General features: G+C 35.5%; 1 protein-coding gene across 22 annotated transcripts in view; it reads right to left on the reverse strand.

Moving 5' to 3' along the window:
• Positions 1–19,091, reverse strand: part of PHF21A (PHD finger protein 21A) — a 195,038-nt gene that overhangs the window by 144,910 nt on the left and 31,037 nt on the right. For 17 of the 22 annotated variants that reach the window (XM_042904276.1, XM_042904288.1, XM_042904287.1 and 14 more), the window contains 3 exons: positions 15,033–15,176; positions 9,890–9,922; positions 7,503–7,589 (listed from right to left, as the gene is read on the reverse strand). In XM_042904276.1, the coding sequence (XP_042760210.1) occupies positions 7,503–7,589; positions 9,890–9,922; positions 15,033–15,086 (174 nt within the window). In that variant the 5' untranslated portion in view covers positions 15,087–15,176. The remainder of the gene's footprint in view (positions 1–7,502; positions 7,590–9,889; positions 9,923–15,032; positions 15,177–19,091) is intronic. The other 5 variants (XM_042904289.1, XM_042904286.1, XM_042904285.1 and 2 more) reach the window with 1 other exon arrangement.

The following is a 19,091-nucleotide window of genomic DNA, read 5'->3' on the forward strand; positions in this document are numbered from 1 at the left end:
CTCTCTGTCTCTCAAAAATGAATAAACATTTAAAAAAAATTGTTTTGAGTCATTCTAGGGGCACCTGGGTGGCTCAGTCAGTTGTGCATCTGACTCTTGATTTCAGCTTAAGTCACAATCTCGTGGTTTGTGATATCAAGCCCCACACTGGGCTCCACACTGACAGCACAGAGCCTGCTTGGGATTTTCCCTCTTCCTCTGCCTCTGCCTCTACCCTGCTCATGTGCTTTCTCAAAATAAATAAATAAACTTAAAAAAAAAAGTCATTCCATTTGCCAGCATCAAAAGTAAATGATTAAACGAACTGAGAAGATTGCCCTAACCTACTAAGAGAAGCAGACTGCTGCATTTGGTAGAAATCACCAACTTACTTATTTCCTCCATCACACTGAGGTAAAATGTTCTATAATAACATGGCACGCATTATTAAAATATGAATAACTTCATCAAGCTTCTCTATCTTAAAGAGATAATCATATCTTGATTAGTTAGGTATAATACTGGCAACAGTGACAACTGTACTCCAAGATAAAGGTTTAAAAAACAACAGGGAGAAGAAGCTGATGTCCTATGTACACAAGAGGCAGGAAACTCAACAAACAACTGGACCAATGGTTTCCCATAAATAATTGTGCAGGAGGGATGAACTTGACTGAACCCTAGGGAACTCCTAAGCTTTGGACAAAGATGAGGTCAGATTCCCATCATAATTCAAGGATCTCTACTCTAAGAAAATAACAACTCTAAATTTTAATGTGATATGCCACTAGTTTGATTATGAATGAGAACAGGTAACATTCTACGGTCACTGGCATCAGAGGCTGGAGGTAGTCATGTATCAGGTTACCATTATTAGACAACAAGAACGAATTTACCTACTTGACTCCAAGGCAATGACACGTAAAGGCAATGTAACTATTGTGCGTAACGTCCTTTTTGAAAAAACATTTGATAAGGGTCCACAGAGTACTTTAAGAATATAATTAACTCAATAAAACTAAACAAAATACATACAGTGATCTGGATTCTAGTCTTGAATCAGATACTGATTAATTATATATATAATCATAGCTAAGTCACAGTCCATGTCTCAGTTTATGTATTACACTGATGTACTTACTCATGACTGTATTAAATGTTCTAAGTCCTTAAAAAAAAGTAGTACCTGAAAACAAAAGGAGTACTTGACATGTAAGGGTAAAGGTGTTCCATATGAGATGAAGTTAACCACCATGACTAAAGCTAACAATTTCCATTTAAACAGAACTTACCTCCAAAAACATTCAGTACATTCAAAACATATACATGTTCATTAATTCCTAAAAGGCACTATCCAAGCATTCCATAAATAAGGAAGGAGACATATTAAATTACTAACTCAAAATCTATCAAAATAGTCTGTTACAGAATCAGGAATAGAATCAAACTCCCAGTTTCACCCCCCCCCCCCACAGTCCATTGTTCAAATCACCTACTTAGCTTAAATTATGTTGTTCTATGCATCAGAAACATAATTAGTTATGACAGGAACAGAAACTTCTCTCCCAAAGGCTTCAGAATCCATTTTAGTAAAACATGTTCAAATTTAAAATAAGAATGGTTTCATGGCAACTATTTATTAAACTCAGAAAAGTATTTCATCTTGTATTAGGTTAAGCAATCTGTATGGAATAAAGACTATAATTTTTAAACACAGAAGCAGAAAAACAATCCAGTAGCAAAGACCAAAGACTATAAAGGTGTCTACCTCTTTAAAAAGGAACAAGAAAAATAAGAGAAAGGGTAAAAGAAAAATAAATCCTAAAACTACAATGTTTGTAAGGAATACTATGGAATATCTATACCACGGACAAATGGCTTGAAAAACACACCTCCAGAGAAGTATCAGATACCTATTACTCCATCTTCCTAGCAATATGTTTTCTCCCCCTACAGGGTATCTCCTGGGAAAAACAAGGTACTCTCATATATGCTGTTAATCCGACACAACATTTTTTGGAGGCTATCTGGAAATAAGTAGTAAAAGTCTGTTGTTGTTTTTAAATATACTAAACTTCTTTTATACTAACTTTGACCAACTATGGTAGATGGATTATTGTTCTCAATTCTTTATATTCGTACAAAATTATACATCCACACCCTCTGTCATGAAGCTTTCCAGGACTTGGCCACATGATTTGTTTTGGCTAATGAGATGTCAACAGTCTTGAGGCCAGGAGAGGCTTAAAATGTATTTTGGTAGTTTGGCCTGCTTCTTGTATTCGGTGATAAACCATGAAAAGGGATGCTCCAGGTGGCTGCCACCCCTTTGTGGTAGGCCTCAGAATGAACACATATAGAACAGATCTAACCCAACCTGCAGCCTGGAGGGAGGGCCAGCCAACCCACAAACTGAAGTAGATGTGTCCAGCCACGCTCAGCCTAGATCAGGGATACCCCATGTGATATACAGACCCAGTGTGTTGTAAGCCGCTCAAAAAAACACCAGTTTGTTATGCAGAACTATTACAGCAATAGCTGACAAATACACCCAGTAATCTCACACCTAAGAATTTATCCTAAAAGCAGTCAGAGAGAAACAGATTCACACACAAGTGTGTCAATCACAGCAATATTTACAATAGCAAAAAAACTGGAAACATCCTATCATCAAATATTAGAGGAATAACTAAATTATAATCTAGCTAGACCACTAAATATTTGAACCCATAAAAATAATGTTAAAAAAACACTCAAAAACGTAAAATGCTCGTAAAACTTTCAGTTTAAAAGGCATAAAAAGCAAGACTATTTTTTTTTTTGAGAGAGAGGGGCAGAGGAAGAGGGAGAGAGAATCTTAAGCAGGCTCCCATAAATTCTGCTTAAGATTCTCTCTCTCTCCCTCTTCCTCTGTCCCTCTCCCCCACTGACATGCTCTCTCAAAAAAAAGTTTTTTTAAATAAAAAATTAAAATTAAAAAATTATCTAAAAATAGAGAAAAAGATAAAGTGGATAAAATAATTCACTGAAGAAATACAAATGCTTTTCTGTACTAAATATTATTTTATGCTAAATATTATACAAAATACTATACTCAGAATAAAGAAGTAAATAAGACAAACATGTTCCCTAAAACGGTTTCTTTTTTTTTTTAATTATTTTTAACTTTATTTACTTATTGAGAGAGAGAGAGAGAGAGAGAGAGAGAGAGAGAGCGTGCACGAGCAGAGGAGGGGCAGAGAGAGAGAGGAGAGAGTGAGAATCCCAAGCAGGCTCTGAGCTGACAGCAGTGAGCCCAATGCAAGGCTTGAACTCACGTGAGATCATGACCTGAGCCGAAGTTGGACACTTAACCAACTGAGGCACCCAGGCGCCCCTGTTCCTTAAAACCTCTCGAAACTAACAGTCTATTGAAGAAGATCTATATTTAAAAAAGAAATTATTATACACGTGTAGTTACAAATGGTGATAAGCTACTGTGACAGAATATTGTTTCTTTCCCCCTTCTTACTCGGTACCAGAGTTCCTGAATTTCATCTGCCTATGGCCGCCTGGAATAGACTACACTTTCCAGCCTTCCTTGCTCCTAGCAGGGCCCGCATGACTAAGCCCTGACCAATGGGATCTAATTGGAAGTGGTATATACAACTTCCAGTAAGCATCCTTAAAAATAAAGGGCTTGCTTTTGTTGTTTTTCCCCCTTCTCACCAGATGGAGCTGATATTTTGGACTATGATGTGGAAGCTTCACGCTGAGAGTGGCAGAGCAACAGAATAGGAGGAGCCTGGGTTCCCTGACACTGTGGAACCACTATCATCAGTCCTCGTACACCTACAGCGCTTTTACATAAGAGAGAAAGAAAATTCTACCTTGTTTAAGCCATTTTCATTTTTAGTTTTCTGTCATTCACAGCTGAACCTAATCCTAACTGGCACAGCTATGAAAGAAAAATGAAGGGTTCAATAAGAGATCATAATAGAAACAGTTGATTTTGACAGGAGGAAGGCGTCTAAGGGACAGGTCCTCTGAAGCAGTAACATTTAAGCTGTGACCTAACACTCGGCCAGGAGAGCACCAGGTGAAGAGAGGTTGGGTGACAAACTGTCCAAGGCAGGGGAAATCAAAGACGCAACTTCTATGACTTAAGCCTGAGTCACCACCGGGACAAGCAACAAATTTGGGGATGTTAAGACTGCTTCTACAGTGAAACGGAATAAAAGCAGAGTGAGGAGTAAAGGAGCTAGATGGATGGACTCCAATATCAGAACCTCTATTCTGACAAGCAAAAGACCGACCACACATCGTGCCAAACTGAGGAGGGAGGGGTGCCGAACGAGGATGAACTCTGTTAAGGAAATTAATAGTTGCTTCCACACTTCAGTATTACTAGTGTTTGACATAGCTGGATTCCCTGATTAGAGTGGTTCATATACCATGAGGAGAATGTCATTAGGTATTTAAATGCTAACTCTCCCTGAAACAGACAAAAGTTTGGTGTTAAAATTTTTTAAAATAATGTTTCTTGTCTATTTCTGGTTATAAAAAGAAAACATATTTATTGTGGAGAATAAAGCAAATATACTAAGACTATAAAGAAAAAATAAACTACCCGTAAATTCATCACCTCCCAACGTTTTATGACACTGTTTTCCATGTATTTTACATGCCTCCATACATATATATACATACAACACACTAAAAAGCAGGACCGTGATGCACAGGAAGCTGATGTGTTTTTCACTTGCTTTATCACGAGCACTCTCTGGATCATTAACATATTCTTGAAACCACGACTTTTAATGGTTCCATAACATATAATTTGTTTAGCCAATCAAGTCAGGAGATTTCCTGAGTTAAAACTATCAACCGCAAATTAAAGCCCTGCGGGTCAAGGGGCTGACTTCAAAATCTGCAATGGAGAGTTTCTTCAGAAATCTCAAGTTGCAGTTTGAAAACACTGGAACTTTCTAACCAAGAACTCAATGAAGTTCACTGAGTTTTCGTCATGAAAGATGCTCACTAAAAAGCATATTTTCCCAAATGGAGCATAACATTTCACAATTAGTCTTGAGGAGGAAACTGAAAGAGTACCAAAGATTGAGGCAGCAATAACAAATAAGAACTAGTAAGTGCCCAGCATAAGAATTAATGACTATCTGCAATGTTTTGGTTTTTTTTTAATACAGCAAAAAAAAAAAAAAAAAAAAAGAATGTATGCATCTATTTCTTGTGTAAATTAAGTTTTCAAGTGGATATAGAAAAAATGACTGCAGAGAAGTGCATGCAGATAAAAAAATAAGAAGAAATAATGACAAAGGATTAATAGTTGTTAATTCTGGAATATAGCACTCTTTGAACTTTGCTATATTTAGCATTTCTCTCACAACCAAAAAAAATTAATATTAAATTAAAATAGTTGTTATGTGAGTAAGGTAATTCAGATTTTAGTTATTAAAGTAAAAGGCAAATCAGTGTTTTGCCAGAGGCTTAAGTAGATCTTTTAAGAAGGAAAAGAAAAATGCTAGGCATTCAACATTAGGCATCTGCTGTAAAATAAAACTATCTGAAACTAATTATCAATGTTTCGTGTCGGATATAAGTCTGAAGAAGGACCAGCTTTTGAACTTTATTGCTGTGCTTCCTTCAAGAACTAGCTTACCTAAAAATGTTATATTTTCTGTTCTATCAAAAAGGTTGTTTTAAGAGTTAAGCAAATTTTTAAAAATTGCCAAGATTGCATTTTAGCTTCTGACTCTGTTCTCTTTACTTTTATACCTAAGATTTTCCTGATGCCAGGCCCGTTTTTTAAAATTCTAATTTCTAAAACTCAAGCTTCGTTCAGATGACAGAGTCTGCCATTTGACGAAATGTCTTACTGAACATAAACATAAATGGTTGCAATTTTCTATTAAGTGAGGCCCCTAGTAGGAAAAAGAAATTAAAGAATAAAAAGATACAAAAATAAACCAAATCTTTACATCAATTCTGACAAACAAAAATTTCAAATAAATACAATTTTTCAATTGCCCCATTTTCCCCAAATGTAGCCTTAGGTTGTCTTAACTTTGTGACAACATCCCCCACTCCCTACTCCACTAATCAGTTCTCACCTTCTTTCCCTGCTGGAACACGTGCATTTTTCAGCAAAAGTGAGTCATTCATTGGCATCTTGTCAAACTAACCCTGAAACTATAAGGAGGCTCAGTGCTAACAGAATTCCAAAGCTAGAACACTTTCACTAACACACATCATTTTGACTTTAGAGAACTGAACCGCTTTCAGAGCCAAATACATACTAACGAACTCTGTTTATATTTTTTCCTTACAAATTGTTCTCTACCATGCTACCTCCTCCCAATTTTAGCTTGGCAATTCCCTAATCTAAAATACCTCCTGTCTCTGGAGAAGACAAGATGGGGAAACGCAGAAGCAGAAGAACAGGAGTGGGGAGAAAAAAAGCCATCGTTCACGCAGCCTGGGTAAAGATTCTATTCTGAACCATTAGTGACTCGTATCTGTTCCACATAGTTCTCAAAATTTCTTTCGCCCCTTATAACACACAATACAAACACAATCAGAAATCTCCAAGAATAAATTACTCTTATTACTATTATTTCACGAAATAAAAGTTTAAAAAACCACACAAAAATCAATTATTGAGAACTATTCAGTCAAAAATCTTCAGTAACATGTCACTAGCAGGAACTATGGATTGCAAATCACCTCATCCTTTTGGTTCACACACAGTCACCTACTCCAAGACAGAAAACTGCTCCTTTTCACCAGAGGGAGGGTGGTGGAGAAGGAATAAGAACACAAATGCTTTGTCGGAATACCACGGACGTTTACTTAGAGCTCTATCAATTGTCACACTCCACCTGGTGGCAGGAGCTGCCTGAATTGGTGAAGGAGAGGTCATTACACAAGAAATCCCAAAGAACACTTTCCAGATGTCCTGGGGAAAAAAAGCAAGATGCTCTTCTCTTGCTTTTTATATAAATAAATCTAACAAGGTTCCGCCGAAGTTTTTTTTACATAATAGGTCACTATCTAATAAAGAAGAATATAAAGGTATGATGATAACGAGAATAGGAGACCTACAATTAGAGTAATTTATTTACAACCATTTTCTCCACAGTAAGTTAAATGTCATTTCAAGCCTTTAAAATGGGTTAACAAGACACATCCAGTAACTACAAGATTCTCTATCACGTACTCCCACTAACTTTCTTTACCTCTGTCCCCTATGGGTAAGCTATAGAGTTTAATTAACACAGTTAACAGCAGCCTGCACATTGCTTTTAGATATTTGCCAGTAACATATACCCATGGGATACTCTAGACGCTGATTTCAACCAAAAATAAAAATAGATAAACAGAGCTCAAACAAAATTAAAACTGAGTCTGGCTGCCCACACTTATTTTCACACATGAGGAAAAATAGCAGTTCTCCTAGAAGCCTCGAGCAGACATATCTTTAGAACACAATGTTAAAAATATGCCCCCCCTCCTTTTTCCCCTACCTGTTTCTCACTCAAAGCTGTGATTTTGGCTTGGAGTTCATGAAGCTGTTTCTTTAAATCAGCATTCTGATTGGAAAGAAAAAATATCTGTGAGAAAGATATTTCATTTGTTAACAGAATAGTAGCAAGAAGACTTATGCACACTGTATTACAAATGAAGAAGCAATCTTAAGCATTTAGCCAATCAACTTTGCCATGCATTAAACTGCAGTCATACTACCACCGAAATCCTAATGGACAAATCCTAAATGTAGCTCCTAGCACTAGAACAGGGGCAGTTTCTTTGCAATTGTTTCAAACTACAAGAAGTTTTATACTTTAGCATCTTGCAAAGTAATAGTACTCCTTTCTATTGAAATATTGTTATTCTTTATAGAAAGTATCAGTTGACAAAAAACCTAAAGCTTTGCTAATCAGACAAAAGCAGGAAAATGGAAGTTGTAAGTATGCATACACCGCATGCTTAATGGTATTATCAATAAAGATAAGAGTTTTTCCTCCACTTGCCCTCTCTCTTATTTCATAGAGCACATTTGTTATTTTAGCCTAGGTTTGAAAAGCTGTCAGTGCTGCACCTGCCTTAACACTACATCATTCAAATTAACACACTGACTACAAGGGTATTTTCTCAGTTCTAAAATTCTAGGAATCAAAAAGGAATACTATTTTAGATGAGATACACACTGCACATGCTTGCTTTCTATTCAAGTGGGGGAAAAAATCCAAAATCAAAATTTTCAAATGCTTAATGTAGAAGGACAGCCTACTAACAGACTAAATATCACTCCAATAAAAGACTAATTTTTCTTCATTGTTTTGTACGCTTTCTTTCAATTCACCCCTGCTTGGTCTTCTGCCAGGGTAAGGGCATACATCCTCCCCCCCCCCCTTATGTTTACTCTATGTTGTCTTTTTTATAAGTGTATTTGATATAAAGCTTCTCTAACGAGATCACTCATAAGATTGTTCAACAACTTTCTGCCCACCTCAGATGCTCTAAGACTGCTCTGTTACAGGACCACCAGCTATATCAGAAATGCTAATATTTTCTAATAATATTTCAGTTGCTGACAATGTAGGTTACCATATTAAATATAAAAGAGACTATTTATCTAAGGTCTACTGCCTCTTAATTCTCTAAATCTAATTTAAATTTTTATATACTTTAAACAATAAATAAAGATGGAAAAGCTTCTCAAAGAAGTTGGACTGTCAAACAGGAGTTAAGTATGGGCTATCAACGCTAGCTCTCAAAGTCAATGGATTATGTTAAAACACGACAGGCCACCGGCTGCTAAATTTTTGTAGAAATGGATATATTTCCCACTTCCAAAAATCAATCTGTTTCAGTACCATTCTTCAACCAAGAACTTATTTTCTTAATTTTACAATAAGGTGTGTATGGCATGTTTAACAAGTTAAAAATATCTACATATATATATAGATATATTTATGTATATATATAATGGATCTAAGTGTTCTGTAAACAGATTATGGGTAAACAAATCCTGAGGGTCTGATACTCTCCAAACTTATGACCCACTAACAACGGCTGCAAAGGAGACACTTCCTGAACAATAAATATAATCATCAAAGACAAGATAACTTTTTTATTTTAAAGTAGGCTTCACACCCAGCACGGAGCCCAACATGGGGCTTGAACTCTTGACCCTGAGATCAAGACCTGAGCTGAGATCAAGACCTAAGGTGAGATCAAGAGTTGGGTGCTTAACCAACTGAGCCACTCGGGCACCCTAAAGACCAGATAACATTTGAGGAAGATTTCTCTTCAGGGACAGAGAATAAAATGCCTAAGTCAAAAACTCCTAAGAGAATTTAGAAAGAAGGTAAGATCTGCTGGATTGTTACATAAGGTACTTTTAAAACCCTCTTTAAGGGCTCTTTCAAAGATAAAAATTTTTTTTAAGATTTTTAAAAATTATTCTGAAGTTATTTAGCCATAGAGTTAAGTATTTAAGTGTTCTGTACTATAAACTATGACAAGATGAGAATGGTTCTGGACCATATACAATAATTCGGAGACTACAGAAAGCCCCATAAACTCTGAATCTAAATAAGTGTGCTTATGGAAATAGAATTTAAGCTACATGAAGAGTATTAACTCTCAATTTTTCTCCCAAATACTCAAAGCAATTAATATAAAGTGATGGTGAAACAAAGATGAAATGATAATAGCTACACTATAATAGAATGACTGGATTTTTCTCAACCCTTATGACATGAAAACCAATATGCTAAAAATAATTGCTGTCAGAGATGAGATCGTTTTTAAAACTTAAGTGCTGGTCTGTATTTTAGTATGTTATGGCTACTTTATTTTAAATTATTTTAATTTAAAAATTAAAAAAATAAAAGTAGTATTTTACCTGTGGATCCTGCTTCATTTGAGCAACCAGTTTCTGGTGATAAAGAGAGAAAAAGAGCCATTAGTCTTACATATTAACCCACTATGGCTAATCAGACTTGGCCCCCAAAATCTAAAGTTTTAAGTCCACACAAAAAAATGAAAAACATGCAATCAGAATAGACCAAAAGCGTCTATGATCCATATAAAAGGTTAATGAGATACTCTTCCTCATATATATAATATTAATATATTATGTTATATTAACATATTATATTGCTATATATTAATAACATATTAATATATTATATTATATTATACATATATAAAACTACCACTCTGAAGTGAAAACCTCCTGCTTTTAACAAAACTGGAGATGTAGTGGGGGATGGGGGCTTTAAAAAAGCAATTTAAGCAAGCTGGATGTTCCAAAAGCCAAACATCCCTTTAAAATGTTGTCATTGTTTAGAGTCCCAAAAGGCCTGGAAAGAAGCTGCTTCCATAACAAAACAGGCCTGTTTGTATACAGCAAAGTACAGATTTGGCAAGTCTGTTGGTTTGGTTCTTAACCACAAAAGGAGCCTAGTGTCAGATTCGACTTTGCCACTATCCTCTGGGGGGGGGGGGGGGGGGGGGGTGTACTAAGTGGAGCAGTGATGCTCAGTATTTATTTAAAAGTAAGGAAGTGAAGGAACAAGACAAAACTGTACCTACCTGGGTTCCTCCGGAAAGGAGAGTGCTACCAGAATACTTAACGAGAAAGACCTTTACTTAGGAAAGGAGAAGTCCAAATAAATGAAAAGGAAAGAAAAATGGATGTCTGTTGACCTAATCCAACCTCTAAAAGCATCACTGCCCAAAGGTAACAATACCCAGGGAGAGAAGAATTTGAAGGATAAAAAAATACCAGGCTGATTCCTAAAAGTATCTGGGAATAAGCTGTTCCCTAAGTGAATTTTTCATGTAACTAAAAAATCTGTCCCTCTCTTTGCGTGACAAGGTACTTTTACATTTTTTAGTCATAAAATATTTCTAAAATATATACTTAATCTGCCTTCTTAAATAGAAACAAAAGTCAGCTTTTATTGATACAGGCATGATTATATCAATTAGTATACTATTCCATAAACAACACAATAGGTCCTTACAATAAAGGCCCCTCACTGCTATGATTTAAGGAGTTCTCATGTCTGCATTTTAGTTTTTTAGTCTACTTTTTTTTTTTTTTTTAAATAGGCTCCACTCCCAACCTGGGGCTTGGACTCACAACCCTGAGATCAAGAGTTGTATGCTCTACTGACTGAGCCAGCCAGGCACCCCTTTCAGTCTACTCTGTAATGCCAAGGAGTTAGCTAGCAAATCTTGCTAATATTATTATGTCTCCTCCAAGAGCCCTTGAACCCCAACTCAAATTTGCTACTTATGATCTGCTGTGTGATATGCTCAATGAACTAATTCTAAGATGATCGAATAGGTTGTAATAGCTTAAGAAATGCCCCTTGAGTAAAATGTATACTCTCTCGTGAGTGACTTCTAATATTTACTGTAGACGGTCAAGAGTCTTACTTCAGGTACTAAGATACATTCTGGATAGCCGAGGTTGGCAACAGAAGGTATATGTTACTATATTCTATATCATATGTGACAGTAGTAACTCTTCTACATCCTGGCCTTAATCTACAAAACAGTAATAACACACATTCTAAGAGTTCAGTGAAACTCAAACATGCCTTATACATACACATTTTTGCCAGTGCAGCCTCAAGGGTAGCCACACTCTTCAATGAAAAAGGTCCTTGGTTTTGTTTTTTGTTTTTTTTTACCTTAATTACTAGAGAGTTGGCTACTACACTAAAGTTGCCTTTTTAAAGCCAAAAAAAGGTTTTCTTCCATGACACTGGAACTTAAAAACCGACTGATAACCACATTAGGCCCTCATTCTTGGAGGAAATAAATAAACCAATTTTTCTATCTATAAGTAGTCAAGCTGCATTTGAGATAATCAGAGGCAGGTCAGGACAAGCTGGGCAACTTAACTAGACCATCCAAATCCCTAGTGACTTTAAGCCGACACCGTGTTATCAACGTTAAGCTACTTTCTTTTGCAAGAATGCAGCAATTTTTATGAGGACATACTTTATGCCAAAGGTGGGCATAAACTACAGCCCATAGGCAAATTCTGCCTACCACCTGTTTTTATAAATAAAGTTTATTGGGACACTGCATTGTCTGTACAGCAGCAGAGTAGTGACAGAGACCATAAATGACTCGCAAAGTATAAAAAATTTTACCATGTGGCCCTTTACAGAAAAAGTTTGCTAACCTCTGCTTTATACTATTCTCCGTTTCATGTAAAGTAAATACTCCAAAAGTTCAAATACGGCTTCTATCAAATCTGTGTGAGAATAATCAAAAGGCAATTTCTCAAAAGAGATGAGATGCCCATCACAAACCATTATGATTTAAACATTTACTCCCCATCAACCATGTGTACATTGCTAGTTTCTTAGCCATCTCCCTGTCCATAAAGAACAAAAATATACGTCTACCACAGCAATATTTTCCTAACATGCGTCTATCCAGTAAACTCCGTTTCAGCCCTAATTCCATCCCTTACTGGAAATACAAAAGGGGTGGTTTTTGCTCCGGCATTTAGTCAAATATATGACCTGGCTCTGGCCTCAGCCTAATAGCCAGTGCCTACTTTGATGTCATTTCTGGCATTCCCGAACTCGTCATGATCAGTGATCATGGAGCTTAACACATGCCTAACCAGAATAACAACATCAGATTTACAAACAAGACAGGTCACTTGTATTTACTGTTAATACTTAATTTTTTCCCAAAATAATATTCCAAATGTAATTACAGTGAAAATATGTTTTGTAAGTATATAAGTTAAAAATATTATCCATCAACATATAAATGATTATTATTGTACAAACAAAATATGTAATAATTAAGGATGACTATAAAAGCTCCGATTTATGCTAAAAAATAGTTAAATATAAGGGGAAACAGGCGATGTAAATATTAGGACACTGGGATAACTCTCAGAAGAATATTATATATATCCCTTTTGAGCCAACAAATTAAATTAGATTTTAAAAGAAAAAACATTAAATTTTTTCATAATTGTAATTTTCATAAAATGCTATGCTTGAATGGAAAATATAAAACAAAATAATATGTAATTTTTTAATTAATGTTTATTTTTTTTGAGAGAGAGAGAGACAGAGCACAAGCAGGGGAGGGGCAGGGAGAGAGGAAGACACAGAATCCGAAACAGGCTCCAGGTTCCAGGTTGTCAGCACACAGCCTGACATGTGGCTTGAACCCATGAACCGTGAGATCATGACCTGAGCCAAAGTAGGATGCTTAACCAACTGAGCCACTGAGGCACCCCCCAGGTGCCCCAATAATATTTAAGAATTCTCATTTTTAGTAATTTAGTTCAATTTGTTTCTTGAGAGGAGGACTATCTCCTAAAATCATGTACAACTTTATTAAATATCTTTGATCCATACAAATTTCAGATTGATTATTGTTCTCCAGCAATTTCCTCTGTGATGATGTAAGCTTTGAACAAATTGTGAATTTAACTGTTGTCATTTTCCATTCAGCCAAATTAAGTATTCCACACACCTCTTGGTTAAAATACTTACAACCTGGGAAAAAGACAAACTTATTTTTATAAACAGATTTTTATTCCCAATTACTAACAGAAGCAAGGCCAAATGAAATAAAATGTGCATAACTTATTATATACTAAATTTCTTACAATTACCATAAAACAAAACACTCTTCACACAGAAAAGCCCACCTGTACATAGCAAACCGTAAGACTACTGCTGAGCAAGAGTTTAACAGATCCAAAGCAGCAGCAGGGATTCTGAATACACAGAGACTTTGTGTGTGTGCGTGTGTGTGTGTGTGTGTGTGTGTATGCCTTTGAAGCTTTCCTGTAAATTCTCATCCACCTTAATCTAAGCAATGTGCAAATTTAGTAGTTATCAAACCCCCAAGGTATGTTACCAACAATTTCAGAAGTTAACCTTAAACTATTCAGGTAAAACAAGAGAAACTATACCTAGGAAAAACACCTTTAGAAAATTAGTCCCCTTCTCCTTTCTACTCCCACGCCCCAAACATTCAAAAGTAGTCAATTCATCATCATTTACCACTTTTAATTGTGTGTGTGTGTATGCATTTATCTTGAACCTAGGACCACATTCAGCTAATGTCTAGAAAAGGGATATAGACAGTGATATTCTGCTTACAAAAATAAATATTAATGATGCTGTTATTTAAGGATAGCTTTATGTCTGGGTTACAGTTATATTAAATAAGATGTATATACATATAAAATATACATATTTAATATTTTTATTGATATTATATAAAAGTAATTATTAATGTAATTTTACTTATATACTTTTAAGATTTGTTTAGCCTATGTATACCTGAGGTAAATTGTAAGAATTGTGAAATTTGAAATTTAAACATGGGATGTTTTGTTTACTAGAGATTGGAATCAAGGCATAAAGCTGAGTTATGCATAAAAACTTTGGTATAAATGACAGTCAAACATGTCTCATTACTTAAAACATACAAGTCAAGGCACATGAACAAAGTCTTCAGATGAACCAAACACAGGATAAAAATATCTTTTTTTTTTTTTTTTTAACACCTTTGGCATATGAAAAAAACATGCCGTTGTTTTCTCTAGAAAGGAAGTCAGGAATATTTTATTAACGTTCTTTTTTCTTTTTAATTTTTTTGCAAATGTTTATTTATTTTTGAGAGAGACAGAGACAGAGGTGGAGGGGCAAAGCGAAAGGAAGACACAGAATCCAAAGCAGGCCCCAGGCTGCAAGCTGTGAGCACAGAGCCCGACGCAGAGCTTGAACTCATGAACCACGAGATCATGACCTGAACCGAAGTCAGATGCTTAACTGACTGAGCCCCTCACGTTCCCCTAAAGTAAAGTTCTTAAAAGTATTATCAGTGAGTTTGTTACACAGTGATAGAAAGCCAACGACATGGCTCTTGGACAACTGTCTGAAATGCGGTTAAAAACTACTGAAATTCAGAGATGGGCCAGTTTACTAATCTTAGCCATTACTTAATAACACAACATGGGAGAAGCCAATAATGGAACATACCTGGTGAACCTGAATTTCCACTTTAAGAGCCTCCTGTAGAGTCTGCAACTCCATCCTCCACCTTCTCCACTTTCTCTTATGTCTGCTAAGTCTACAGTTTCTTCAGCCTCCGTTTAAAATAACAAACTCCTCTTCTTACTGCAGCTGTAGAGATCATAAGATGTTTTTGGTAACAAAGGAAATATTCATATTAAATAAGTTATATTAGTTGAAAATTATTTGATGTTCTAACACAGGGCATGACACTTCCTAAACAGATTGCTTCCCAAAATGAATAGTTTTATACTGAACTAGTATCAAAACTTTCTGGATTTTATTCTTTGAACATTCCTCTACAGAACACTTCAAATAAGTAAGAAATGGGGGGAAAAGTGTGTACTCTGGTCATGAAGGCACCTAAGCATGCTTAGATGCTCAGCACTGTGGTACATACACATTCTGAGGATACAGAGCTGAACAAGACCACTTCTGCCCTAGAGGAGCTGGGAACCTAGAGGGCGAGACTACAACCACCCAGGACACACGGTCTTAGAGACACATAACAACAGGGTTCTAGATTTTTCATCACACAGAGTGAACTGGGAAGTTCAGGGTCTCTCAGAGGTTAAAGAAGGCCAGGGTACTTTCATCTGGATGGGTTCTCAATACTATTTTAAAAATAAAACTGAAAACAGGAAAATTCTGGTGTCCCTTAAAGGTTTACATTTACCAAATTAATACTTTACACAGGCACAATGCAATGTAACTGTGCTTTCCACAAAGTTAAGACAGGCATGTTAAAAAATAAATCTATAGAGGTGGTGGTCTAGCAGTAGATTAGACGCTTCAGCTTGACAACGAACACCATCTTCTTCAAACCCGTCAGCGCATCTCTTGTGGCTGTGTGTGTAACTGCAAGTGGGATAATGTCAAAAGTCTAGATTTGTGAATGTGAACCCTCCCGTTCTGCTCTGCTCATCACTGTTACAATTTATATGAACTCAACGGCTAATTTCTCTTTTCGTTTTTTTTCTTGAATGTGGCCTTAGACGTGATTTTAGGTACCCTCCCAAAGCAAAAGTTTGCTTTTGCCGGAATAAATTTAAACTTGACTTCTTTCTCTTTTCTTCTTTGTAACTATAAAACCTGTAGTAGTGAGAGCAGCTTTTCAGCATTCTTACAAACTGAGGAAGGGAACAATCGGGAACTTAGAAGAACCACTACTCCTTAAACCAATTCAATAAGATTCATAATCTGTGCACTTTCCAAAAATTATTTATCTATGAATCAAGTCCGTATTCAACCTAAGTTTTCCCTGACTTAACAGTTATAGTAGAATCATTAACTGTACAATATATTCCTGTGAACATTAATTTTCATTACATTTGCTTAATCTCACTAGACTTAAAACATCACTGGCAATCTCTCCCCTAGGATTTATGTGCTATGTTATGTAATCTCAAAATACTCCAACTTAAAAAACAGTAAGTTTCAAAAATGTAAAATTCCTTCAAACTTACATATATGGAGACTAGGAAAGGACCACTGTACAATGAAACTATCGACCAAAAAACTTATCAACCAAAAAAAGCATTATGTTTAGGGGAGATAATTTGGAAAAGGAGACATATTTTGATGAACAAACTACAAAAGCAGTTTTTTAGCTACTTATTATCTTAGAAAATCTAAGGAGCTGTAATAAATATCCGAATCATAAAGTTACCAAGACTAATAACTGTTTTTGCTGTCATGTAAGTTTACATACAAAAGCAAATGCTAAGACTATACTATCACTCTAATTTTGCTTTTTTTATAAAGATTTTATTTGTAAGTTATCTCTACACCCAATGTGCAGTTCGATCTTAAAACCCCAAGATCAAGAATCACACGCTCTACCAACTGAGCCAGCCAGGTGCCCCCAGTTTCATTTTAAATGCTAAAAACCATCTCCCTACTCAAACTTGTAACTTATATGTATTAGAGTTATTCCTGAAAACAGTACCTGATTTAGTTGAGTTAGTTTTAACTTTTGCAAGGTACTATCAGAAAATATGTCCAAAATTGATTCCTTATAATTTTTGTCAAATTAAGAATCACTTTGAAGTTAATGGGATATTTTCAACAATAGAAAGGCCATATTTACTTTTACTGGTAGTAACATAAAACATCACACTTCGAGTCAAGATAAAAACTCTGGAAACAAAGGGCAGGTTAAAAACATGGAAAATTTACAATATAGAAACTTATACATAACAAAGGGTTAACATAAATTATATATTGGGAGTGCTCACAAATTAACTTTAAAAATATGAAAAAGCAACTCAGAAGAATAAGAAGGGCCAACAAACATGAAAAACATCCATCTTCAATAGTCACAGAAATGTAAATTTCAAGAAGGTAAGTTTTGTCTATCAAACTGACAAAGACTTGTAGAAATAAGAATACTCTGAGCTGTCAAGAGGACAGGTCAGGTGGCACTTTCATAATTTGCTCCTGGTTTTCTCTGGGTGGTAGCACTAAAGGTTATTTACTTTCAATTTTTCAGAGTATTGATGTTTTAAAATTTTTCCACAGAAAATATGCAGTTCTTTTTAAATTAAAAAAAAATTAACTGAGGATAGCTAAAGCCTCAGAAAATTTGGTAGTGATGAAACAAAGTGTTCAGGAAAAGAAAAAGTAAAACCAGGATTTAACCTGAAGGCTCTAAATGTCAAAAAGTGCCTCGCAGGATATGAAGCCTGTAACTCAAGTTAATGAGGAGCTGACAGCTTTTATTCCTTCATCAGATTGTTGTCTGCTTATTAGAGACACAAAGAGGCACAAAATTTTATTTGGCAATGACTAAATGCCAATTATTTCTTTTCTTTCAAAATAACACTGAAGGGTTAAAAAAGTGAGTGGCCTGTTATAGAAAAACTTACAAAGGGATTAGAAGATTCATTTTATATCCTACTTCTTCAAAAAGTTCTCTTTCTGGATAGCAGTTTTAAGAGACTGGTCTCAACCTCTAGGAATAAATTATATACATATATTTATAGCTTACAAAAACAAGGCAAGAATGTGTTAAATCCTTTTAAAAAATATTTTGGGGGCATAGACAACTTATGTGCTGTCATATGAAGACTATTTGGGGGCAGTTAATGGGATCATAAAAAAAGGTTTTATTTACTAAATTTGTAAAAAGATGATTTATCATATTTTGACCAATTCCAGTAAGTTAAAACTAACAAACCAGTTGCTACAAGGTAAATATAAACAAACTCACAAAGCAGTAATCGACACACTCTATGGAGATACCCAGAAGCTCTAAATGCTACCATCACAGAGGGCAATTGCCTAGCACAATATACCAACATCTGTTACCTTCAAAACGGTACATGTCAAACTACTGGGACACCTAGCGGCCTCTCACCTTCAAGTAACAAAAAAAACAAAAACATGAACAAATAAAAACTCCACAAACCAACAAAATAAAAGTAGTAACCAAATCCCGCTAAAAAAGGAGCTGTGCTATCTGGAAAGAACACTCACTATCCCCCAAAAAACAAATAAACAAACAAACAAATTTCATTTACTTGCTGTGTAACCACTCTCAGCCTTCAGGGTTCTCAGAAAAATGGGAACAGTTATCATCTACTTCATCAAAGCATTAGAAGTTTCAAAAGGGATGAACTTCTATGAAAAGCCCTTTGTAAACTACAAAGTTCTACACTATTCTTAACATACTTAACTCTTGTTCATACACACAAACTTTGTAATAAACTTCTCAAAACAGTATATTGCTGAGAAGACTGTATGTAGGGTTTCCTGTTATCCAGTTCTCTAAGAAAGGGACTTCCAACTATTTTACCAGGTATAGTCCTGCTTAGAGATATGTGACCTCTAGGTCTTTCATTAGCAATCTAATGATGTAGTGATGCTGTACCTCTGAACTGACTACTAAGAAACAATGCTCTGCTCCTGAATTGGAATAAACCTTTTTTCCAATCAAAACTCAAGTCATCTATCAAGTTTTCTTTAACATTAAGACTATAAATCACTGTGCCCTCAGACTGCATTCCCTAAAAATGGACAGCTCAA

The sequence above is a fragment of the Panthera leo genome, chromosome D1, assembly GCF_018350215.1.
Source record: "Panthera leo isolate Ple1 chromosome D1, P.leo_Ple1_pat1.1, whole genome shotgun sequence".
Lineage (NCBI taxonomy): Eukaryota > Metazoa > Chordata > Mammalia > Carnivora > Felidae > Panthera > Panthera leo.